Source organism: Lepidochelys kempii, chromosome 15, assembly GCF_965140265.1.
Source record: "Lepidochelys kempii isolate rLepKem1 chromosome 15, rLepKem1.hap2, whole genome shotgun sequence".
NCBI classification, from domain to species: Eukaryota; Metazoa; Chordata; order Testudines; family Cheloniidae; genus Lepidochelys; species Lepidochelys kempii.
Window position 1 is genome coordinate 30,218,297 of NC_133270.1, and position 26,333 is coordinate 30,244,629.

Genomic DNA, 26,333 nt, shown 5'->3' on the forward strand with positions numbered 1-26,333 from the left:
GGGTGGATGTTAAAAATGGGGAACCCTTAATTTGCAGTAGGGGACCTCAAGGCAGTTTTGTAGCCCAAGTAGAAGTGAAAAGTCTTCCTCAGCAAAATCACTACTGTGTCCTAAAGGGGCTCATCCTGTTGTGGGAGTGACTGTCCAGAATGGGTTAATCATGGTCCAGTAATCTCCTCAAAGGCATGGCCTCGTGATCTGAGCAAAGGCCTGGGATCCCAGCTCTCCTGTGTATTCCCATTGCAGCCTTGGGCAGGTGGCGTAGGCTGGGATTTTTTGAGGAGACTGAGGGAGTGAGTTGGGTGCCTGACTCCTGTAGGTTCTTTGCAAATCCCAGTTTTATGCTCTCTGCCTCAGTTTCCCCCTCTGTAAATATTCACATATTAATTACGAAAAACCCTAGCTGACTTGCTGCATCTGGTATAGCTGAGCAAGCCTCCTGGCTCTTCCCTTCTCTCGCTTCCCTGCTTAGCAGATGCCCACCGCTAGCACGGAACAATTATCACAAGGTAAACAAACCAGGGGGAAAAGTTTAACCCCTTCCCCCTCCCTTGGGTCACAGAGTGGGGCAGGTTGCTCTGTGATAGAACCACTGAGGAGAGGCTGCATTTCCAGGTGTTTGTATAGGGGGGCACATGACCAGTTGGCGCTGTGGGGTGGGCCAGGGCACTGCATGATGGCAGGGGCAGCGATGGGGGCCATTTCTCTCTTGTGACTGATTGGTTTTCTTCTTTCTTGGCAGAACCCCACTAAAGCTCCTGTGTGACAACATGAAGTACCAGATCCTCTCCCGGGCTTTCTATGGCTGTGAGTGCTCTCTTCCTCCATATGGACCTCTGAGATAGGGCTGGTCGGATTCTCTTCTCCATTACAGCCACGTGGCTTCAATGGGCTTGTGGCAGAGGGGAGAGTCGGCCCAGGGAATCAGTCTGATGCCCTACGCAGTGCGTGTGCAGACACCAGTGATGTCAACCAACTGCACGCACGTAGTGCGGGGAATAAATTTGGGGCCAGAATTTGGGTTAGGCCGCGCGTGGGCCAGAACTACGGCCCACCGTGCTGACCAACTTTGTCTCATGGTTTCCTTGTACTCCCCCGTCTGTCGGTATATAAATGTGGACTGTAAGTTCTCTGGGGCAGGGACTCTCGATCTTCTGAATTTGCACCTAGTACAATGGTGTCCTGGTCCGTGACTGGGGCTCCACATCACAGGCTTTGGCCCAGGGAGCTAAAGAAAGTACCAGCAGTTTCCCCATGATCAGGAAAACACTCCTGGCAGTGAAATGTATCTGGCTGGGGAACAGTCTCCCAAAGGAGGAAGACCCCTTGTTTGTGACTCGTAGAATTAGACTGGAAAAAGCCTTAGCAAATCTGCACTGGAGGCCAGTTCCCCAGTGGCCCAGGGTGGATGGACTCACTGACATTCCAGGTCTTTTCTGTGCTTCCATCTGTGTTTTCTGGGGCTGCCCAAGCTCCTTGTTCTGAATGAATCCTTGCTTCCACCTGACAGGGCTGGCATACTGTCGACATCTCTCCACTGTGCGAACCCACCTGTCTGCACTGGTTAACCACAACATTGTGTCTCCTGACCTACCATGTAATGCCAGCTGTGGCCTGACTGCAGAGATATGGCAAAAATACCTGCAGGATAGCACGGTAGGGGCCAGCATTCTAGTTAGACGCTAGAACAAGGCCTAGGCAAGAATTATTGCAACGCAAAGCTTCTCCGTGGTTATTTTATCAATGGTTAATGACAACGTTGCAAGCTCTTCCGGCAGAGACTCTTCTGTGTATTGGTACAGGGCTGTATCTGCTTGTGTAATACTGCTCAAGAACCACTGCCACTGGGATCCGGATTATCCAGATCCGGTCTGCTGTTTGTTGCTTCAGGTTCCTCCAGAAGAGCACTCATGGGGTGCATGACAAAAGCGTAGCAGCTTTGCCCCAGCACTATTGATTGGCTAAAACACATGATGCCTACCTAAGCCCTTTTGACATTTTCTTTTTTTCTTTTTAAACTTCTACATCTGTTTTATTTTCCTACATTCTATTTTCTATTTATTGCACCACTTGTGCACTGGCCAATCATCATTAATGATGTGCTCTGCATCTGTATGGCCCTTTATGCCCAAGGGTCTTGCAACACTTTTCAAATGTTGATGAATTGACTCAGGCACGCAGCCCCCCGAAGGGGAGCACCGTTGTCACCATTTTACAAATGCTGCAAGAGTGGCACAGAGTGGTCAAGTGACATGCCCAAGGCTGCATAATGATTCTGTACCAGAGCCCAGGAACCCTACCTACTAGACCTGTTAGAGCAGGAGCCTTGGCGTTAAGGGCCCTGGCCTGTCTCCAGGTCTCGCACTGACTTGCTGTGACTTGTCTACACCACTGCCAGTGGGGCAGCTTGGCCAGGGGTAGCAATGGTGGGATCGCTAGTGTAGAGGGACATCAGTGTTCTTACCACAGCAGGGTTGAGCGATGTGGTGGCTGCAGGTGTGAACTCTGCCCCGGGGCTGCTGCTATGGAGCTGCATTGTTAGCAGTGCAAAGGCGTGAGAATCACCTTGGCCAGATCACTTTCCCTTCTGTGTCGCATCTTCCTCCCCTTGAAACAGGGCTGCTGGACAGAGGCCCTGCCTGGCTTAACCAAGGCCCTTCAAGGCCAGTGTTCTCCCAAGTGACCCCTAGCTTCGGGTGCCTCTGTTTTGTTTCAGGCTGAGCACTGTAGTGCCGAGTTTGGAGGTGCTCAGCACCTTGGAAAAACTTCAGGCCCTGGGTGTCCAAGCCAGGCATCCAGAAGGAGTGCACACTGTGGGAAAGTTGTGCACAAGCAATCCTGAGGTGCTGTCAGGTGCTGCGAAAAGGCAGGGATTGTTGTTACAAATGGCAGCCGATTGGTTTCAGTCCTGCCTTTGGCCTTTCAGTAACTGGCTGAGCTCTCCCTGCAGAGTTACGAGGAGCAGGAGTTGTTACGGCTCATCTACTACGGTGGGATCCAGCCTGAGATCAGGAAAGCCGTCTGGCCGTTCCTCTTGGGCCACTATCACTTCGGGATGACGGAAGCTGAGAGGAGAGAGGTCAGTCTCCCACTGGGTTGGCTGCTGCCAGGGCAGAGACCTGGTGTTTGGGAAGCTTTGGGATGAAGGCAGCTGGACAGAGCCCCGGTTTTTGTGCCCAGCCCGCAGTGGCTGAAGTTTTGCGCCACTGGCTCTGGTTGGGGGTGCTGACGGTGGGAAGCGGTGGGCCGAGAAGGCGGCAGGCTCAGAGAGGTGCTGGGCGTGCACTGACTGCAATTCAGCAGTGCCTGGGGAAAGGTCTGAGTGCCTGGACACCAGCATGAGCAAGGGATTGAAATGCTGCTGTCTGGCTGGAGGCTGATCCCCTTCCCAGAGCACTTTGCTCAACCATTTGGCAGCTTCTCAGGGAGGGAAGAAGCTGGCTCATAGTTTCTCCATCATGTGGCGCCTGCCTGGGTGAGCTTCTCTGCCCGTGCCACACTGGAGCTCAGACCAGACCTCGTAAAGGTCTCTGAAGACTTGCACTCAGCCTGGGTCTGAAGCATCCTCGGGTGTGGGGAGCATGTTTGGGGTGGGATTGTACAGAAGGGCAGCCACACCCCCATTCAGACTGTCCCGGTGGGTTCTCGCTCTCTGAATGCTGCAGGTTGACGATCAGATCCGGGCCGGCTACGAACAGATCATGGCGGAGTGGCTGGGCTGCGAGGCCATCGTTCGGCAAAGGGAGAAGGAATCCCACGCTGCGGCTCTGGCCAAGTGCTCTTCTGGGGCGAGCTTAGACACCCACATTCAGAGGATGATGCACAGAGATTCGACTGTCAGCAACGAGGTGAGCCGGCTGAGGGCCTGCCGAGTGAGGCCCCCCATCCGCCCTGCGGGGGAAGCGGGCTTCTTTTCCCTGGTATTTTACTGTTGGTCCATTTGCCATTCTCTCTCCTGCCCTCCCTCTTTGCCTATCCCCATTTCTGCTCCTCCCCAAACATTGCTCACAATGACCGTTTCTCTTCCTAGCTAGACAGAGACACCGCTCCGATTGCTGCTCTCCTGTGTCTCTGTCCCATTTGCCTCCCTGGGCCTGTGCTGCCTGTGGCCCTGGAATAGAGCTGTGTCTTCTTCTAGCCTCTTCCTTCCCCCTGGGAGCTTCAGCCTCTGGGATCCCATACCCCCTGGAAGTACTGAGGCCTGCGCTGCAGTCAGGCCAGCCAGCCAGCCCCTGGGTTTGGTTAGCCAGCTCTGTTTGTAGCACCACGATATTGTCCCAAAATAGGTTCTCTCTGGATTAATTGGCCTCTAACGGGTGGGTTTGAAGATGAATCGGATGCCTCAGCCGGCTTGTGTGCTGGCAGGTGGAGAATCCACCGCTCGAGCAATTGCAGCAATGCACTGTTAGCGTGGAGGTTTGCGGAGCTCGAGGGGCTTGTCTGGGGCAGTGTCGGAGAGAGGGGAAGCGGGCAGTGGTGCAGGGCAGCGGAGGCCACTGTGCCCTTCTGAGTCAGTGGCTGATGGGTGTAGACGGCAGCATGCCCGGGCGGACCAGTCGTAGATATAGACGCCCAGGGCCATGTCCGTGTTCAGTCTCAGGCAGGTGTACACAGGTGTGACCTTTCTGTCCGGTGGCGTCTGCAGATACAAGAACTGGCTTCAGTATCTAAGGGTTCCTCTTAACAACACGACACCCGCCCCCTTCCCTCCCCCCCAGTAACATGGGAACATTAAACACCACCCTGGGCGCCTCTCTGAGGCAAAACTTCCCATTTGCAAGCATGGAGTCTGTGTAACAAGAGAACTGTTCTTAAAAGGGAAAGGGAGCCCAGCATGAATCTGGGAAAACACAACACCCAGCATTCAGTAGTATGTGACCACAAACAAACATCCACCCCACAGCACAGGTCCCATTCGCACCCTGTTTACACCAATGTTCCTGGGGGTGAGGAGAAGGGAAGGGATGTTTTGTAACCTAGAGCCAGATTCTCTTCTCACTCCCATTTGTGTAAATCAGGAATAACTTCGGTGAAGTCAGTGGAGTGACACCTGTGTTGAACTGGTGTAAGAGGGAGGAGAGTCAGGCCCATGGGCTGGGTGTACGGACCTGCAGGGGTCAGAAGCCATGGAAATAGCTGACAGACAGGTCTTTGAAGACATAAAATCTTCCCTTGGATCCCTGCTCCTTTTCTGTCTCGTTGTTGCCTGCTGAGTGCCTTTCATTCCGGTCTGCATCCGAGCAATGAACTGGTCCCTCAGGAACAGGCAGGTGGGAAGGAAGCCGTTGGGTTTAGACGTGGACCTGGAGAGGGCTTGCTGTTGTGGGACTGGCATGTGGCAAGGAAATAAACCTAGAGAACAAGCGCCAGATGTCTGTTAAAGGAAATGTAGCCTTGAACACAGATGCGTGTGAGGGCTTTCAGTCCAGCTTTGTCCTCGGAGAAGGAAAACTGGAGCAGGGCATCCATACAAAGACTATGGGAGCTGGGAAGGTGCCAGCTGCAGACGAGGGTACTGCCATGCAAAGGGGAGAGTTTTCTGTGCAACAGAACAAGCAATTAGCCAAGTCACCTGACCTAATCCACTGGAAGCAAAAACCGTATCAAGGAAGGCGTAACTAAGGGTCAGGCCATCTGGGCTGCAGCTGTGCTCTATTGAGGCTTTATCTGTCTTCCTCCTGAAAGTGTGTGTGTGTGTATTGGTTGGTGAGTCTGTGGGATAGAGATGAAGGTAGCTGGGTACCCATATGCTGTGGGTGGGCGAGTAGGGGATCTGCAGGGAGTGCACAGATACCTTTGTTTGCAGGAGCTAAGGTGACACAGCTCTTGCACTGAGCCAGGTGCGAGTGGGCTGAGCATTTGGCATTTACTGCATTTCAGTGAATCATTCCTATCTCAGTGGAGCCTCCATTGTGCGGCTTAGTTACACCCGGCCCATCTCTCTGTTCCTGGGAGGGGCCCTGACAGAGCCAGTAAGTGTAGAGGATCACCCCTTCACTACCTTAAATCTGAAATCTGCTGTTGCAAAGTGTCCCCTTGATTATGGAGAAAGCGATCACCTGTCCCCTCCCCGCTGGAGACCCTGCCAACAAATATAACACTGGGGTGGGCACAGGCTGCAAATCCTGCTCTTGTTCTGGCTCTGAAGGTTTTTTGCTTTAAACTTCGTTGCAGCATTACATACCGTTCAGTTTCACACCACTTGCCTATGTCACCTTGACATGTAGTGAAAATAGCACCTTGGTTCCACTCTAAAAAATAGAACGGTGTGAGTTCTGGATGGATGAGGAGCTGGGCTAACCGTTCTCCCCAGATTTAGCGGTGGTCGTCAATGGCAGTGGACTGCTGTTCAACAGATGAAGCAGCAAAGCATTGCCTGGCTCATTACAGCTCCATGGCGTAAAGCAGCCTGGAGTCAGAAAATGCTGCGGTCGCTTTTTTAGTCTCGACAGATTCTCTCTGAAATGACGATGCTGTAAAAACCCCAGAGCGTGCGGGGGGAGGGTTGGGTTATGGCCTGTGGTTTGGTTACTTATGGAAACTCGGGTGCGGTTAATCAGCTCACTGCTGACTCAGGATCGGGATTAATAGACTGGCACTTCAGGGACACAGCTTGACCTTCCCAAAGGCCAGAAGAAAACAGCTCATCTCATCCTCAAATGTTCAGCGTTGAACAATTCACCTGGGGCATCTCGGGTCATTTTTTCTTCTTAATTGCCAGCGCTCATAAGAACATAAGAGTGGCCAGACTGGGTCAGACCAAAGGTTCATCTAGCCCAGTATCCTGTCTACTGACAGTGGCCAATACCAGGTGCCCCAGAGGGAGTGAACCTAACAGGTAATAATCAAGTGATCTCTCTCCTGCCATCTATCTCCACCCTCTGACAAACAGAGGCTAGGGACACCATTCCTTACCCATCCTGGCTAATAGCCATTAATGGACTTAACCTCCAGGAATTTATCCAGTTCTCTTTTAAACCCTGTTATAGTCCTAGCCTTCACAACCTCCTCAGGCAAGGAGTTCCACAGGTTGACTGTGAGCTGAGGGAAGAAGAACTTCCTTTTATTTGTTTTAAACCTGCTGCCCATTAATTTCATTTGGTGGCCCCTAGTTCTTATATTATGGGAACAAGTAAATAACTTTTCCTTATTCACTTTCTCCACACCACTCGTGATTTTATAGACCTCTATCATATCCCCCCTTAGTCTCCTCTTTTCCAAGCTGAGAAGTCCTAGCCTCTTTAATCTCTCCTCATATGGGACCTGTTCCAAACCCCTAATAATTTTAGTTGCCCTTTTCTGAACCTTTTCTAATGCCAGCATATATTTTTTGAGATGAGGGGACCACATCTGTCCACAGTATTCAAGATGTGGGTGTACCATGGATTTATGTAAGGGCAATAAAATATTCTCCGTCTTATTCTCTATCCCTTTTTTAATGATTCCTAACATCCCGTTTGCTTTTTTGACTGCCGTTGCACACTGCGTGGACGTCTTCAGAGAACTAGCCACGGTGACGCCAAGTCTTTCTCCTGATTAGTTCCTCTAACAAGAAGCACTAGTCCCTCCTAGAGGCAGGATGCTGAACTCTCTGGACCAATAACCTGACCCAGTATGACACAACCCATGCTCCTGTGAATCTGTTGTTTCCCTGATTTAAATATGAGGATTTAACAGGCGCAGTTTCCCCTCTGATTCTTGCGTGCAGATATGCAGGTTACAATGCTGCTGCTGCGTTCGCTTCCCTCTGGGGATCTGGGTGGGGACAGTATAAGCCTGTGCTTTGCTTTTTCTACTGAACTGTTCCACTCTTCTCTATTGCAGTCTTCCCAAAGCTGTAGCTCTGGCAGACAAAGCCACGCCCGGCTGCAGAGTGACTCCAGCTCCAGCACACAGGTAACCCGTCCAGCTTTGCCGGCTGGTGCCTGCTTGGTAGCTGCCACACCCTCCAGCGTAACTCCATTTTGGGCTGATAAACAGAGCTTTAGCCACCAGTTTTGAACATGCTTATCTTAGTGGTGTCCAAAATATAGTTAATTGAGCTCAGAGTGGCTAACTCCTGCAGCCTGCATGCTACTCTGAAGGCTGCGGAGATCAAGACAGAGCGTCGGTCAGTAGGACTTGACATCCAGACCTCCTGCCTGGACTCTGAATGAAAGATCTGCCCCACTTTCTGCAAAGTTTGTGCATGTGTCAACCTGGACCTCATTAGCTTCCCGCTTCGGTACCATGAGTTGTTTTACATATGAATGGCCATTTTTGTATCTAAATTACAACCCTGCTAAATACACAATGCCTTTCTGCATTAAAACACAGCGTAGAAGGCCATCACTTCAAGGAGTACTGGCGGGGCCTTTTGTAAATAACCAGAAACTGTGAATGAGGCTGGATGTTTGAAGCTGAGGCTTCAGTGGAGACAACACATGGTGATGTTTTTGTTGTCTTACACGGCCAGGTCCATGGCAGAGACCTGCAGTTTGATGACATACGAAATAAAATTCAGCTAATCCTAGACAATGTATTGGAGCATCCTGAATGGATACTGCAGGTAGAAAAGAGCCAGACTCAAGATGCATGGGCCATTCTCTGTGGAGTGAAACTTCCTCAGGGCAGTGGTTATAAACAATGGAGCTGGAGTAGGTCTTACGCGGTGCCTGAATTTGGCTCCATATCTTACTCATAACCCAGAGGAGGTGGAAATGCACTGGAATTGTGCACAGCTGGTCTGCATTGACCCTGACTTAACCCTGTACAAACTGTGTGAGCATCCAAAGCAAGCTGCCGAGTATTCGAGCAGATTTCTTACCACCTCTTGTGACGGCCCGTAGACTCGAACATAAATGCGCTGCAGAATGTTGGGCAACATCATTGCCCTTAAACTGTTGTTAATGTGACGTGAATGAGTCTAGGTCACTTCCAGAACTCCAGGCACCAGAACATCTTGTTGTGGGCTGTGCTTGGAGTTAATATGCTCAAAAATTCACGATGGCTATGGAAAGTGAATATAAAATGGCATTGTGAGCCCCTTGCTTGTCTGGGAGTGACTACATCAACCCACTCACTGTGCTTTGTTCTAGCTGCCAGCCCTGTACGCTCATCCTGGGACCTGAGAGGAACGCTGAGGTCTTTCTAGCTCCTCCGTTGCCATGCACCGTAAAGACACTGTCTTCAGTTACACCTGTCCTGCCCCAGTGTCTGCTGTCTGTGGCGTTGCACGGATGTAACTGACTTGGCAATCAGAACATGGTTACATTCTATTGATGATGTGCAAGCCAAACTAGGACCCAGCTCTCTCTCGGATGGCTTTGGTGCTGCAGAGTTAGCAGGAGTTGAAAGCAGTGAAAGCTACTCATTGGTTGCCTCTAAACGTATACAGAAAGCACAGTGACTGGGTAGGATGGTGTCACTTTTCAGAGCAGAACTTCACTTTTCTCCCCACGGCATGGAACCCAAAGATCATGTCACCAGCTAAAGAGTTAGAGGTTGATGGTTAATGTAAATGGCATTTGCCTGGGCTAAGGGGGCTTTCTGCTCATTGTTTGCACAGGTGTTTGAATCAGTTGAGGATGTGGAACAGACCGAGGCAGATGCCCAACTCGAAGATGGCAAACAAGCCAAAATCCTAAATGGGATGATTGCCAATGGCACGTGTTCCCCTGAGTCTGGTCATCCCTCTTCCCAGAATTTCTACAGCACGTCAGAGCATAGCTTCAGCACTGACGATAACGCGACGGAATCCAGCAAAACCGGGGCCTGCCACCAAGTGAAATCCGGTGGGGCAGAAGCCCCAAAACCACAGAGCTCAACCAACACACTATCAGAGGATAAGCTGGTGGGGGAGGATCTGGACAGCCTGGAAGGTGAATTTCCCATCAATGGAAGCTTAGAAGTCTTTATTCCAGTTGGCGGGAGCACAGCGGGGGTTTTGCCTGACAACGAAGTGGTGGGCCTTTCCGTGGTGGATGAGAGCTGGGCTGATAGCGAAGCTGAAAAGCGCAGCTTGGTGGGGAGTGAGGACAATCTGTCGGAGGAACCAGAGATGGAGAGCTTGTACCCACAGCTAGATTCACTAGCTGTGGCGGACTTGGCTAACAATGAAGTTTCTTCCGTCTCCTCAACTGGGGTCACCTATTCTGTGAGTATTTGCTTAGGAATTTCCATCTCGAGCTGGGACCCAGTGATCTGCAGGTCCCTTTGCAAATACATTTCACCAGTTGCTCTGTGCGACTCACCATCTTCATTCTGCAATTGCATGCATGATGGCTAACTCCTTCACAACCAAACCTCTGAGCAGAGTGCGATACACAGGGATTTATTTGACCTCGCAGCATTTCTTTGGGGGGTTTTGGATGAATTCATCTGTATTATTTCGGTCCGTATTTCTGTAGCCAGAGCTCCTGGACATGTACACCGTGAACCTGCATCGCATTGAGAAGGATGTGCAGAGATGTGATCGGAATTACTGGTACTTCACGCCTGCCAACCTCGAGAAGCTCCGCAACGTCATGTGCAGGTATCAGCCTGTGGGATGAGGGCAAGAGCTGACTTTCACACAGGTGGCCCTATTCATGAGTAGGGTGCATGGGACAGGAAACCCCAGGCCAACAGTGCTGGCTCCAGCGTTGTGCCAAACCCATTTGTTTTCTGTTTTATTGTTTCTCCCCGTAGAAGGCTCCATTCTCCTAGTGCAGCTCATAATCAGGGTATGAAGACAGGGAATTGTGACTACAAGAATCTAGCCTCTGAGACCCCACCCCAGTAGCTGAAGAAGTGATGGCAAGAGCCTGTAGCTCTTGCTGGTCACCTCAGGTCCAGCAGCGATACAGTTCTGTCTTGTGGTATGAATCCAGCCCGGACCAGCTTCCCATGTGGCTCAGAGTAGGTGGGCTCCACTCTTCAGTGCCAGCAAGGTCCCACAGGGCCCTAGCAGACACTGCTTCACCATGCCCAGCATCCCCTTGGGTAACATGGTGCAGCCCACTCACTTGTCTGGTTATGCAGAGTTTTAATGAGGAGTCACCCTGCAGAACTCAAATGCTAATGAGGAGTGCAAATACCAGACATTCGTTACATGTGCATATTATTGCAAACAGTGCGGCGGTGAAGGCTGTAGGAGTGCCTGGAGAGACAGAAATATCTGGGTGGATTTCTGACTTCCGTTGATTAGTCATCTCATGGAGAGGTCATTGCAGATACTCTCACAGATCACACACAGCTCCATCTCTGCTGACCCAACCGTGTGAGTGGCAGTGAAAACTGAAGCATTAACATTACACATCTCAACAGTATGAGGAAAAGAAGTTATTTCTTTCGAGTTGTCACTTTATCTCACAGGCAGGCCTGGAAGATCTTGGCTGAGATGAGACCTACAATGCAGCAGGCATCTGGAAAGATGGACAGGGTTATTTAGTAATGATTTCCTTATGCCATGAATAGGTTTTTGCAGCCTTCTGTAGTGAATTTTGATTTGTTACTGAATATGGAGTGTGATCTTTGCCAGGCTAATTGCTCTCCAGGAGCCCTTGATCCAGGGAGGGGAAGCAAGTAGCAGCAGGTGGTCCGCACAGATCGGCTTTCTTGTGGGCCAGAGAATGGACTGGAGGGCAGAGGCGCGTGTCTTCTTTTACAACCTAGTGTTAAACTCTTCACTGTTTTCACCGTTGCCCCTGGCACTGCTTGATTCTGATTTCACTTGCTACTGAGCTGGTCTCTGCTGAGTCGTTATAGCCTGATATCGACTTCGGATGTGCCCCACAAATGTCATGGTTAACCTATCCCCTCACCTGCCTGGCCTGAAGGGGCGTGAGTCGGTTACAGGCTGGCTGTGCTGGAATGAGGGAGCAAACCCAAGGGTAGGATTAGCAGGGGAAAGTGAAGGAAGCTCTCGTGTCTCCTTGCTGATCCCTGTGGCCCTCCTTTCACTACCCCGGCTGCATCCTTAGCTGGAGGGGCAGGTGAGCCTGTGTCACTCGAGCAGCGCCTGCGGCCGATTGCCAGTGAAGGGAGCCCTGCCCGGGCTGTCTCCAAGGGAAGGATGGCTGTTCCATGCAGTGGAGCGAAGGGGTGCAGGGTAGAGTGTGGAATGAGACGTATTCTCCAGGCTCTTCCAGAACGACCGAGCACCCCCTGCTCCACCCCCGCTGGGGAGAAAGGAGGGTGCAGATGGCTCTGCAGACCCTGAACCAACTGTGTTTCTGTCAGGAACATGCAGGAACCCCGCGGCTCCCCCGGCGCCGCCCCGAGGGTGGCCCATCTAGAAGGATGTTCCAGGGCCTGGCCACCAGCGATAGCAGGGCTGGCAGGTCCTTTCCAGAGGCGTTGTACTGCTGGACCTAGCGGTTCATTAGGGCCGTGCCTTATCCCCTCCCTCCAGGGGCCGCATCGTCACTCTGTTTTACTTGGCCTCACTTGCCTTTGATGTCGGTGGGGATCCGTGGGGTCTGATTCCCCCGCCTGGTGCCAGGCACTGCTGTGTGGGTTGCCACCCAGTCAGTAATGACAGCGCAAGGCACCGGGAAATCGAGCCCTTTGGCTTCAGACTTTGGCCCCCAATGGAATCAGTGGGGCAGGCAGGCTACAGCCAAGTACTCCAGCCTGTTGCCCGCAGGAAGGTGGGCTACCCTCCTTGAGAGCCGTACACCGGGCCCAGCCCCTCTGGGGAGTTCACAGCCCGTCTTCCCCGCTCTCTCCCTAGCTACATCTGGCAGCACATTGAGATCGGCTATGTGCAGGGAATGTGCGACCTGCTGGCGCCTCTCCTGGTCATCCTGGACGATGGTGAGTGGGTGGGATCCCGGCAGCTCCAGCGAGTGCGTTTAGTGGAGTATCTAAGAGGGGAGGTGTGGGGAGAGCTTGCTGGCTCAATCAGCCCCACAGATCAGGTGTGTCCAGGCCTGTCTGGCTCTGTCCCCGAAACAGGGATGGCACGAGTCCTGGCCATGCTTCCTCAACGCAGCCTCCCCATGTGGCTCCACCAGAGCCTGGAGAGGCCGCGCTGGGTTGGGGGGAGAAGCTCTGTCTCCATGGCCCGTTTCCTCCTGGCTCTCTGCTGTGGAGACTCAGCAAAGGAGGCCGGTTACTTTCAGTGGTGGGTGTGTTCGCGTGTGTGAGAGCAGATGTGTACACAGACACCCATGTTAAGGTGCCTGTGTGTAACTGGTGTGTACACATGGGAATGCATGCGTGAAGGAGAGTCCTGACACGCTCTCTGTTATCCCGTGCAGAGGCGCTCGCGTTCAGCTGTTTCACCGAAGTTATGAAAAGGATGAACCAGAATTTCCCACACGGGGGAGCCATGGACACCCACTTTGCTAACATGAGGTCGCTGATCCAGGTACTGGGCCTGGGGCTCATGGCAAGAAGGTGGTGGCACCTCAGACCCGCCGAAGGAAGGTTTTTTCTCATCCGCCCATTGTGTTAGAAGGACTTTTAAGTGTGTGTGTGGGGGCGGGGGGGAAGGGGTTCTGGAGGAGGCAACCTTGGTGGGGGGGGCGGGGTTCTGGAGGAACTCGTGGGGGAACGCCCAGTATGAGGGAGTGTTATGGCTACAGAGGAGCTTGAAGAGAAGGCCTGAGGGAGTGTGTGGAGGGCTGTGGAGGGGGTTGAGGGCAGGGCAGAAAGGCCGGATGGGAGGAATAGCTGGTGCCTTCTCGTACACTAACTGGATTCTGGGCTCCTTTTGCTTCCTTTGGACAGATCTTGGACTCTGAGCTCTTTGAGCTAATGCACCAGAATGGGGACTACACCCATTTCTACTTCTGCTATCGATGGTTTCTCCTGGACTTCAAGCGAGGTGCGTGGCGTGGCCTGGGCGTGTCCTCAAGGCCTCTGATGAGCCAAGTGCAACAGGAAAGTCTCAGGGTGCCTCTACCTTAAAAACAGTGGCATCAATTCAGATGTTCCTGGGGTGGGGGAGGGGGCAAATTCAGGGACCCCGTTCCAGTCTCCGCTCATCCCCCCACCCCTCAGAGACCGTATCCAGGGAGTTTCCCCTCCCTCTTACCCACATAGCGCATGAGCTGTCAGGAGTCGAGCTCTCAGTGGGCTGCCCTGCGCTCTACCATGCAGGCTCCCCGGTCCCAGCTCGCAGCACCGTTTGGCCCAGTCACACCTCTGCCTGGATCAGCCCGCGAACCCCTTTCACTAAATTGTGAAATCTCATGAACCCCCTCCTAAAAATGAATATTTCCAGGGATTTAAGTTTAAATTTCCTCCGCACTCCGTGGGGCTCCGGCTGCTGGACCCCGTTGATGGCCCCGGTCAACTGAGCTCCCCTGAGCTTGGGCTGCATGTCCCGCTGACCGCCGGGGCTCGGGCTGCCAGCCCCAACTGCCCAGCCCTGCTCCCCTGTGGCTCGGGTGGCTGCTCCCCTGCTCATGGGGGCAGGGCTCAGGCTGCCAGCCCCAACTGCCCGGCCCCGCTCTCCTTGGGGCTCAGGCTGCCAGCCCCAACTGCCCGGCCCCGCTCTCCCTGGGGCTCGGGCTGCCAGCCCCAACTGCCCGGCCCCGCTCTCCCTGGGGCTCGGGCTGCCAGCCCCAACTGCCCGGCCCCGCTCTCCCTGGGGCTCGGGCTGCCAGCCCCAACCACCCTAACCCCGCTCTCCCTGGGGCTCGGGCTGCCAGCCCCAACCACCCTAACCCCACTCTCCCTGGGGCTCAGGCTGTCTGCCCTGCACCCGAGTCCAACCTGCTGCCTCCAACACCCGGGGTCCTCTGGCCGCCCTGAGTGACATTTTTCTGGCCAACCCCCTGCAACGTTCTGCGACCCCCAGTTTGGGAACCGCTGGCCTGGATGGAGGGAGCAACCAGGACACGGTTCAGTGGTGGTGTGACCCCTTGTGCTAGGTCACAACGCCACTTACTGAAATTTGGCCTGGCTACCTCTCCATCCATATGGAGGGACAGCCGGGTCAAATTTCAGTGACATTATGGCACTAGCAGATTGGACTTTTTTCTCTACAGGACCAGTCCATGCAAAACATCCCCAGTCCCAGAGCTTTTACAGCCTAAGGGGCCAACAGCTGACTCTTCTTTTTTAAAAACAAGTTTCAGCTGTGGGGCTTTGTTACACACTCATCTAATGGCCTCTCCTCTCGCCCCTCGGAGACCTTTGCCCACCCGTGGAAGAGACTAGGCTTCATCCTAGTCCCCATAGGTAGTTACACAAAGCTACAACAAAAGCCAGCGCCGGGGAATGTCCCGGTGTAGGCGGGCTGTAGGTTTGGAATGCCAGATTGGTGGGCAGCAAGCTCTGTGAGCAGAGCTAACACTAAGCTTGTTGATAGCTGTGCTGGAGTCATCCCTTATTTATTAGTAATTCATTCACAAAATTCTACTTCATGGTATTTTAATGGTTGAGCAGCAATGTTAGTATGCTGGGAAAATAATTTGTATTAGACATAGAGTCTATGACGTTGGTAACGAATATCTGGGCACGGGGAAGTGTCATGTTTTATAGTCACATGCTTTAAGGCCAGATGGGACCATTAGATCATCTAGTCTGACCTCCTGGATAACACAGGGCAGTGAATTTCACCAGTTACCCTCTGTACTGAGCCCAATAACATGTGTTTGGCAAAAGCATCTTCCAGAAAGGCAGCCAGTCTGGATTAGAAGACATCCAGAGATGGAGAACCATCCACTTGCCTTGGGAGTTTTACAGCGGTTAATCACCCGCAATGTTAAAAAAATTGTGCCTTATTTGTAATTTGAATTTGGCTGGATGCTAAATCCCAATGTCTGTGCTTCTTCTGCATTTCTCCACTAAATCAAGACCACCCTTTGCACTGGAACTGACTGTTCCGTCACGTCCACCCATATAATTCCAGTGGCTTGTGAAGTTACTCCTGGTTCACACTGATGTGAGATAAGAGTCAGGCCATACTTAGGTCCTTACATCCTGGCAGGAGCCTGATTATCTTCCATCTATAAAAACAACTTTCCATATAAAATAACCATCAGTCTGTAACAAAATACCCTTTTAAAAATAGTTCTGTAATCTTCCAAAGAAGGGACCCTCCATTGTTGCTAGGCATTCTCCATAGACCGATTCCAGGTCCTGAGCCCATCCTGAACGATGCCCTGGCTTAGCCATTGTTGTTCTCTTTTACAGAGCTGGTGTATGATGATGTTTTCTCCGTCTGGGAGACAATCTGGGCAGCTGCACGAGTCTCCTCTTCGCACTATGTCCTCTTCATAGCCCTGGCCTTGGTGGAAATGTACCGGGACATCATTTTGGAAAATAACATGGATTTTACAGATATCATCAAGTTCTTCAATGGTATGTCCTGAGTTTTGTCGGGCTGGATCTATGGCAGGTACTCAGTCTTTGTCAGCAAGTCTCTGTGGTTAGGGCAGGTTAGTCTATACTAATAACTAGTGTTTATTGACACAGAATGGGGCAAGATTGCTTATGAGAGACTGCGAGGCTGATGTCCTGAGCAGACGGCTGCAAGCCAGCAACTTGTCAGTTCTAATCCAAACTCTGTTTTTCCTCTGTGGCCTGAGGGCAGTTGCTTCGCTGCTCCGGGCCTCAGTTTCTCCACTTGTTATACGGTTACTCTTCGCTGTAGAGAACAGTCCCCCAGCGATTCTTTAGCTAATAATGATTCTCATAAATATTAAATATGGTGCTTCTGACACAGCCATGATCAGGGCCCCACAACTGCTTTGAATAGCTTGAACTCCTAAAACGTGGCATGGGTAGAGAGATGCAAACCTTTGACAGGCTCTCAGCTTTCTCAGGACGAGGAGCTATTTGGCCATCTTTGTTTATTCCTTTTCCTTCCATATTCCAGAAATGGCCGAGCGGCACAACACCAAACAGCTCCTGAAGCTGGCCCGGGATCTCGTGTACAAAGTCCAGACGCTGATTGAGAATAAATGAAGGGCCTGGGAAGGGTGGGGTGTTTGGCGAGACGTCGCAGACTCCCAGCCAACACTTCCTGCCCCATTTCCTTTTTCTTGAAGTGCCACACCGGTGACGACACAACCTTGGTAGTTTGACACATGCTGCTCTCTAAGATGAAAGTACCCTTATCTCTGCTCTCATGCTGTTGAGCTTCGACATTAGGGGAAGGGTCCCCTGGTTTAGTTCTTCAGCCCTGCGTTCATTTTCAGTGATTGACCAAAGAGCTGTAAATCGGCATCTTCTTTTCTGTTTCAAACATTTCTACTTGGGAAGCAAATCCTGGGCAGACGTTGCCTTGCTTTGCTTTGCTTTGGTGGTATGATTGCAGTTATGGTCCCTATCTTTAGCAAGAGCACTTTCCAGACAAAGCTTTCCCAAGGGGGGTGGGCTACAGGCAGACGGTGCTGCTGCTGTCCCTTGGGTCTGCCTTTGAATTTGCAGCATATACTTCAGGGGAACAAAACACTTCCCAAGAAGCAGCTTCCCCATGTGACAAGAGAGCCAGGCAGCACGCATCTCAAGCTAGTGAAAACGAGGGTGTTCTCAGCATTCGGCTCTGTGGGAGGAGCGTGAGGCTGTGCCTTCAGCAGAGAGACTCTGATCAGGCAAGTTCCTCCTACGATATACCCTCTTCCTTGTTTGGGGCTCTGTTCTCCTCCCATTCCCTAGGCTTTGCAGTTTGCTCCTTACCCCAGGATCAGAGCGTGTGGAGTTCCAACTCCGGCTCAGTTTCCAAAAGAGCTCAGGATGCCATGTATTTCGGTGCCAATCTAGGAGCTGAGCTCTGCTGGAAAGTCTGGTTCCAATTGTGGGTCCTGAGCACTTGAAAAATCCGGCCCTGAGCTCTTTTGAAAATTCAGAGTGTAGTGCCCAGAGGAGTCTCTTGTGTTTATGGAACCTGATCCTTAGCCCAGTGAAGTCAATGGAAAGACTCCAGTAGGACATCAGTGGGCTTTGGGTCAGGCCCATGTGGAGGAAAATAGACCACGCTTAGCATTCTCTGCTCTGGGTACCCAGAGTGGTGCAATTCCAAGGCAGCTTCCCTGCAGTCGCACTAGCATTCTGCCCCACGGGCGCTGTGGCGTGCAGCCCCTTGGCCTGCACCAGAGCAGCAGGAAAGCTGAGCTGCAGGGTAATTGGTGAGGTTAGTGCAGCCAAGAGTTTGGGTTTATTTTTCAACTCAGGTTAAAAAAAAGTAGAAGAGGAAAAGGAGAGAAGTGGGTTGTGTTAGTGGGTTAGTTCCCACCTTCCCAGGAAGGTCATTGTCATGGCTAAACCAGTCCGTGGTTGCTCCTAGCAGCTGGGAAAATGCTTTGCTGTAGCTCTTTCAAGGGTACTTTCTCTCAAATTGTGCTGCAAAAATCTGTTTGCCAGCCATGAAATGTGCGATATATGTGTTTTCTCTTCCTCCACTCAGCTCTCCCAGCAGGGCTAAGCCAGAGCCCCCTGCGCTGAGGGAGTGGTGTTCACCAGAAGGGGAAAGGGACCCCTCTGTTCCTCTCCTGCAAAACCCTCGTTTGTACTGATGTATTTTGTATTTGTGTGTGGTGTGTCTCAGACGTTGCTTGCAGAAGAAACGCAGAAGAAAATAGTGCATGCTGCAGAAATCAGTTGCAGAGTACAGTGAGCCAGTCTGCAGTATGTGAACAAATCAGCTCATCCCTGGGTACTGTTGGGATGCAGAGTCTGTAACTGCAAACCAGGGAAGGGCAGGGCCTGCTGAACCCTTTTGCTGGAGATGAATACAGTTTTAGGTGAAAGCAGAGGAAATCTGTCTTCTCTAATTTTTTTTATTTTGCAGGCTATTTGTACTTTATTCACACGAGGTAGGAAACCCTTTGAAGCAATTTTCTGCCCAGGTTAGAGCCAATCTGCTGTATTAAACTCCAAAAAAAGCTTAATTTACTGGAGAAAACAGTCCACACTAGCATCTGAAATAGTCTGCATGGAAACCGAAGAAGTTGGGCTTTAAACCTTCAGGTTCAACTATGAATGTGTCATCTTTTCCTAAAGCAGAGAGCAAATCTCACGCCTACACTGGTGACCTGTTCCTGATTCTAGACCTTGTAGCTTTTCAGATGTTAGAATGGATAAATAATCTGAGTAACCTTGTTCTAAAGTGGAAGGGATCAAAGTAACACCTTCACATAGCAAAACTAAGGAATAATAACCACTAGATAGGCATAAATAGTCATATTTTATCAAGCAACAACTCTGACACTAGCTTTCAGGCTTTTTTTTTTTTAAACGGATAGCTGAGAATCCTGCACAATATCTGCTATCTGTATTATCTGAGTGTGTCTTCGGGCCCATCAATAGCAGTGTTTTTGAATAATTTCTAACAAAAAAAAGTATTTATTTATTCTATTGACTGTACATTACTGTGTGTCCTTGTGTGCTGAATTCAGTGAGTGTGAATCTTTATGCAAATGGAGATATATCTTTTCAATGTTGCAAACATATCTTGTACATGTTTACCAGAAAATTGTGTCTATATATACAGTATCGAGAAAAAATGTGATTTAAGTGGGGTATTATTTTTTTGAGGGGAAAAAAAAATCTTTGCTTCTAAGAACTGCGTGGTTCTCTGTAGCACCTACTCAATGATGTGCCAATCTGTCACTTTCCTTGTACTGCGAAAATTGTTCTGTTCCAGCAACAAAAAGCTCAATGCAGGTTAAGAAACCGTTTTACCTCAGCTTTGCTTGGTTTAGTTTGGATCAAAAATTGTGGAACAGAAACAGGGGTAACAACTTTATCCCTGATCCCTCAGTGGAATCGCCACATATGGCCCCTTTCACCCCACTCATTTCTGTGGGGCTCTGCACAGGCACTGGGGTCAGCCTGGGTAGATGTGGTTGCAGGATCAGGGGCCTAATATGTTCTATTGCAGCAAATTAGATTCCCCCCAAAATTTAATGTATTAGGCTGCAGTTAAAGCAACACTGCATCCATTTTGCTCCAAGCGTATGAACGTTAAACTGATCCCAGGGTACTCTCCAGAAAAATAATGAAGTGTTCATAGAGAAAGCGTTAGGGATACATTCTACTCTCACTTTGAATGTAAATCCAGAGTAACTCCATTGCAGTCAATGTACCAAATGTAACATTCAAATGGGAGCTGCCAGCGTACGTTAAAGTCAGTGGAACAAATTCTGCTCTCAGATATTCCAGTGGGAGTTGTGCATGCGAATCTCAGAGCAGAAATTGGTCAGGGGGATGTCTTATCTTGAGTGTGTTGCTCTTTGAATGCATTTCTTGTTCAGATATCTTGCCAGGTTGTTAATTCACATGCACAGCCACAGGCAGGTTGGCTGATTGGTGGGGTTTATAAACAGTGCATATCAGAAAGTCAAGATGTACTGTAATCATGGCAAATTTCCATAGCTTTTGGCCATGTGTGGTCCCAACTCAGCTCTGCGTGTGTGTCCATAGACTGTGTACTTGGAGTCACAAAGGCCGTGAAAAACTGTGGGATAGTTTGGATTTCATAGAGACATTAGAGCCCCTGGAAACTGAGATGGTTCCAACAGAACACTCAGAGAGCAGTAAGGGGGGAAGGGGCATTTGCTTGTCTGTCTGAAATAAAAAACTGTGAGCAAATGGATTCCAAAACGTGAATTAGAATAACGTGACTGTATGATGTCCCCATCCATCCATCAGTGGTTTAAATACTTTAAAACGGTGATTTTTGTGATCACCAATCTTACAAACAGCCAGTTATACAACCCATTTTTCCTGACCGGGGGAGGGGAATCACATAATGAAAGTGGCATTGCTGAAAAACGAGTAGACATCACTTCACATTCTCATGGCTCAGTGCATTGGAAATCACTTTGGAGGAGAAGAAGAATGTGACAGAGTATCATACTGCACCCTACCACTGTCAATTTGAGATGTTCCATTTTCTGAACTCCTCAGTCCCTAATTAGTTGTTAAATAGGGGTTCTATTGTAATGAATGGGAACTGACCTCACATGACTTCCAGCTAATGCACACAGGGTCTGGCATGTCCAGGGGCGTTAAGTTGGTATATCCACACTGCAATCCAAGTGGTGACTGCAGTATGTGAAGATGTATCCGATATAGCTTTAATCTCGCTAGCTCGGGAGCCAGTAGCAGTCAAGCCGTGCCGGGCGGGCTAGCTGCCTGAGTGCATACTTGTACTTGGGCAGCTAGCCTATGCTACTGCAGTTTTGGTGCTCTTCGTACCCAAGCTAGATGCTCGATTCAAGCGTGCTCAGCTATGACTGTGTGTGCTACAATGACCTCTCCAATTGCAGTGTAGACCTACCCTTAGAATCCACTTGTATGCACGCAATTTTTGTGCCAATGTGTATATCCACTAGCATGCTCTGTGTGCATGAGTGACCGTGCATAAACTGTGTGTGCAGATAAGTGGAGGCCACCTTTTAAATCAGACTTGTATTGTAATTTGTGTTGTGATCCATGCATAATACCTCAATGCCGATTGAAATTGATTAGTGCTCCACAAACCTTGTGTATGTGACGTCTAATTCACACAATGAGTGGTTTCCTTTTGGTGATTTAAACAGAGTGAATTAGGAGAGTGGCCATTGGGAAAGAGTTTGCTTATGTACATAATAGGATAAAAGACGTGGTGAGGCCAGTGGAAAATAAGCACATACTCTCATACTAAAAATCTAGGGCTCAGGGTCGGTATAAAACTGCCCAGAGTTACAAGAGTAGGATCTTGCTTATCTAGCTGTTGCACCTCTTTTTCCTTCTCCTCAGTCCTTTCCTCTCTGCCTGAGTGCGCACCTGTGTCCTATAGGCCCTAAAATGTAAGTATTACCCTGGGTTTTCTGAGGGGAGAACAGAGCCATATCACTTATGTGTTTCCCTTCCCTTCCCTTCCAGGGAAAGCTACAAATTGTGCAGGCAGACAAATTGCCTTTTGACACTAGGATAGAGCCTTTGGCAGGGAAATGCGTTAGATAATTATTCTGATATGGGGCAAACTAGATGAACCAGATGAATATTTTCTTTCCGGCAAGTCCATATAGATGCAATTTGCTCCTCTAAAGGCCCATGTGAGCACCCTCTGCAGAGAGGGGAGGTTTTTTCACTCTATATACTTTAATTAGAACTACTTAGCTCTCAGATCAGCTTGCTTTGTATACATTCTACTTAATGTCCAAAACAAATTCCAACCCTGATCCTTTCCTAAGGGGGTTGTTAATGGATTCTTTGCCTGCATTTGAGCTTTCTGCAGATGTGACCCACCAAACGACTCTTGATATCCATCTTCTTCAGCGTTACTAAAGTAAACATTTTAGAAATGGTCTTTGTTCCTGAATGTGTTTTTTTTAGAAGAGGTTTTTCTTTTTTCCTGTGTTGAGACTCTGGAAGGCCTTTCTATAAACACTTCTCATATAGATTGACTTTTCTTCCCAAGACCAAGATTGCTCTGAAGGCTGCGATGCTGCAGAATGTTACTCTTACTCAGCCTTTTAGTTTTTAGCAGCCTCTTAACATACAGAATTTTGGTTTTGCTGTAGCTAAAGCCGGCAATAGAAGTACAGCTGTTAATGGTAACTTTTACTGGTGGTTTAAAAGCCACCTCAAGGGAAGCAATTGTTCCTGATGCTGTAATGTAGCATAATTTTAGCTCTTCTGTTTGGGTAAAATTCACCTCAGCAGAGGACAGGCACAAGCCACTTAAGTCCCACTTCAGAGGTACGTAGGCCTTTGTGGGCCTCAGCGAGGGATGAATTTCACTCCTGCTTTACTTTGTTGACTGTTTTTTTTTAACTGTCATATGTCATTCTTGCTCCAGAAACACTTGATTTCCTTTTCTGTCCCCACTTGCTCTGTCAATCAACTGATTTCACTGAGTTGGGAGCTATTTTACTGCTAGTCTATAAAGAATACAGAGCCCTTGTTCCACGACCCTTGTCACACATGAAATAATTTTTTTTTTTTAAAGAAAATGGTAAGTGACTTGAAAATATGCAGTGTGAGTTGCTGCTCTGTTTCCCCCATATTGTAGCTTCCCTGTTCAGCCAGTGAGAGTCTCTGAACCAATATCATCAGTGCGATAAAGGGGAGAGATTTTTTTTACATTTGACAAATGTACTGAAGAAATGGCATCCTTGTGGTTTTAATCTATCTGCTTTGGAATTTTAGCTAATACCAGCAGTTCTAGTAATGGTTCCCATATTTCTTGAGTACATGTAGATACTGAAAGAGCACAATTTGTTATTTATGAAGTGCACATTTTCTAGCAATATAGAGATTTGGTAATTATTGCTAGAACTAATAATTCAAACTCTGCAGTAGATAAAGATGGTGTTTTCCTGTATAATATTGGACTTCTCCCAGATACCTTCCATTACATCCCTTTGAATCTTGCCTCTGTCTTCCTACTTAGGGTACCCAAACCACCTTAACTCTCTCCTGTAGATACACCATGCAAGAAACATACATTAATGATTAAAATGTTTTTGAGTTTTTCAGTCCCAGATTAGATTAAACTGATTTTTAAAGACACATGAGCTTTGGGGGAGGGCGGGGGGTCCACTAGGGTCAGAGTTAGGGTTGTTTGTGTGCCTGAACGTGCATTTCTATAGTTCAACATATTTGGATTTCTTTTAAGTTTAAGCTTAACCTTAACTCTGAATTTCCTGGGTTTCTAATGCTTGTGTTTTGAATAGTTACACCATCCTTGTAATGTATTTTACCCTAAATTAGTGATGTACGTTCTCTAGTTTTTGTCAAGCGTTTCCGTTAAAAAATACTAAAAATTCCTACGTGGACACTGACAGAGAAGCCCAAAGCGAATGTTGCAGTGTGATATTGCTAATGACTTCAAGATATGAAGTATCAGGCTTAAGGGGAGTGTTTTTACTTTTAGGGCCAGCCTTCCCAGTATGTTCTAGCTGCATTATGGGGCTTGGGAGCAGCACTAAGTAACTGGCTAGTTAAGCTGCATTTACAACTGTTGTGCATTGACAGATCAGCCCGAAGTAACCCGCGTTTATACCCCAGCTTCTGTCTACCTCCTGCCCTCCGTCTTTCACCCTGGTTCCCCACCCACGTGCCTTTTCCATTGGGCGGATCTAGTGCAATGGATTGGTTTGGGAATGAAAGAATTAGGATTAATGGTAATTTTTTCCTGTTACTTTTCATAACTGAAAGTGTCTCCTTCAGCAGAGGCTGGCACATAAAATTATTTAGAAAAGCTCAAAGAATTGACTGCTTTCAAAATGGCCATCACCTCTCATTGTTTTCAATAACGGTGAAGCCACTTGCCCTCAGAGTATAGACAGTGGTCCTCTCTGTGCCATGAGGAGCTTGCTGAATGGAGGCAGTGGACATCTTTGCTAAGGGCAGCATGTGAACTCTCTCCCATTAAGAACAATAGGGGGTAACAGCCATTGCAAAAGAGGGCAATTTTTCATGGAATTCTCTGAAATAAAACTTTATCTCCAGCTCCTGCAGAGGGGGGGACTGTCAGCAATAGTTAAAAATGACCATTTATCTGAAAAATAAATAAAAATCTTCAAACGTTAGTCTGTGAACAAGTTCTCAGTGAGCTCTAACTGTATGAGAAATTTGAAGAGGCTGTGCTGTTTCCTTACTAAGATAATTGAGGTAAAATAAAAAGGTCTGACACTGGATACTAAATTTTTTAGGGACTCATTCTTATCAAATTAATTTACTCCTAAAATTAATTAACAGATTTACTTGTAAATTCTCAGAAAATTCATTCTTCTCTAAGGTTTCGGAGTAGCAGCCGTGTTAGTCTGTATCCGCAAAAAGAACAGGAGGACTTGTGGCACCTTAGAGACTAACAAATTTATTAGAGCATAAGCTGCATCCGATGAAGTGGGCTGTAGCCCACGAAAGCTTATGCTCTAATAAATTGGTTAGTCTCAAAGGTACCACAAGTCCTCCTGTCATTCTTCTCTAAGTAAGTGCTGAGAGTCTGGGGAGAATAATCTGTATTTTTCATAAACAAAGATCGCATCCCTGCTTTATGTACAAAATGCAACTCTGCCTTTCGCTATGGACCCATGATTGGCACCTATATAATTCTAAAGCACATAGTACCGAGCTTAGTTTTTGCTAAGTACAGTGGGAAACCTTAGAAGGCAGACCTCTTATACATCTGAGAAATTAATGATAAACTTATCACAAGGATGTATTGGAAAAAGAATTAAATGTAACAGGATTATGAATGTACTGTATGAACTGGTGTTAAACCTTATGTTGCCCTACAACGAATTGCTGCTTTTACCCATAGGATGCCATTTTGGTCTCTGGGACTCACTCTATATGAGATTAATGAGCATTGTAGCTTTTATTATAACATTTGTAGAAGTGCTGCTAAAGTCTGTCTTGGCATATTTCAACTTCACACTGTGGTATAAGATCCATTTTATATTTTACTCATGCTTTTGGTTTTCTTTGTAAATTGTTCTTTACTGTTGTTCAAAAAGACAAACTAAAACTATATTCTCTATGGTTAAATGTATTTTCAAATCAATAAAATCCTGGCTGTTGTTTATTGCTGTGCTTTTACTGACTAGACACACTAAGAAAGGGGTCGTGGAAAGTTTTGTATCTTTTAGCCAGATTCTTCACTGCCTTTTGCCATCGGTTACACCTGTGCAAATGTTATCAAACGGAATAATGTTTTACACACAGGATGTAGTCTTACTGTTCACAGGTATAAATGATGATGCAGGATCAAAGCAGTGGAGAATCAGAACCTGAATCTGTAGACACAACTCTCATTGACAAGAAAGCTTTTCATGGGTCATATGTACACGATGGTTCTTGTCACTTACAAAGATCAATGCTTGAACTGAGTTCCTTTCTTTCAAAAAAACTCTTCGAGCGTGTTAGGAAAGCGACATACAATTGAATCCTAATCAACCGTCCGAAGATACTGAGCTGTTCAGGAGTCAATAGAAGAGGGAGACATGTTGGCAGCTGGTTGGAAATGGAGGTTTGGATAATTGAGTCTCTTGTGCGGTACATGCACAATCTAATTCTCTCCAGCAATTTCTTTCCAGCTTTGGCACTGGTTTAGAAGCTGTTTCAGCAGCATGGATAGAAAAGAAGTCTTAGACGTGCCTTCTCTTAGAACACGGTGATACAATTACATGTTGCCAGTGAAGATCATCACTCTTGTGGGGAGTCAGGAGTGGTTAGCAAAAATGCAAAATATTTGTCATTCTCACCCTGTGTCCTTCATAAACACCCAAAGACTGCTTTTGCAGGTGGAAACCCACTCAGCTTGGACCTGAGTCACAGACCATTGATGGCAGTGGGAGTCTTTCCATGGACTTCAATGGATTCTGCATCTGGCCCTCTGTACACAAAGATTAGCCAAGAAAAGGTGGTGGATATCACCAGGCTCTTCTCTCTCTCCCTTGTACCCTTTTGGAAGATGA

General features: G+C 48.6%; 1 protein-coding gene across 3 annotated transcripts in view; it reads left to right on the forward strand.

Moving 5' to 3' along the window:
* The window catches only part of SGSM1 (small G protein signaling modulator 1), an 80,449-nt gene extending 55,008 nt beyond the window's left edge, over positions 1 to 25,441 (forward strand). For all 3 annotated transcript variants that reach the window (XM_073312613.1, XM_073312614.1, XM_073312615.1), the window contains 12 exons: positions 743 to 807; positions 1,511 to 1,656; positions 2,951 to 3,079; positions 3,666 to 3,848; positions 7,825 to 7,896; positions 9,548 to 10,135; positions 10,389 to 10,513; positions 12,695 to 12,777; positions 13,224 to 13,333; positions 13,696 to 13,792; positions 16,111 to 16,278; positions 16,796 to 25,441. In XM_073312613.1, the coding sequence (XP_073168714.1) occupies positions 743 to 807; positions 1,511 to 1,656; positions 2,951 to 3,079; positions 3,666 to 3,848; positions 7,825 to 7,896; positions 9,548 to 10,135; positions 10,389 to 10,513; positions 12,695 to 12,777; positions 13,224 to 13,333; positions 13,696 to 13,792; positions 16,111 to 16,278; positions 16,796 to 16,884 (1,855 nt within the window). In that variant the 3' untranslated portion in view covers positions 16,885 to 25,441. The remainder of the gene's footprint in view (positions 1 to 742; positions 808 to 1,510; positions 1,657 to 2,950; positions 3,080 to 3,665; positions 3,849 to 7,824; positions 7,897 to 9,547; positions 10,136 to 10,388; positions 10,514 to 12,694; positions 12,778 to 13,223; positions 13,334 to 13,695; positions 13,793 to 16,110; positions 16,279 to 16,795) is intronic.
* Positions 25,442 to 26,333: the final 892 nt, after the last annotated feature.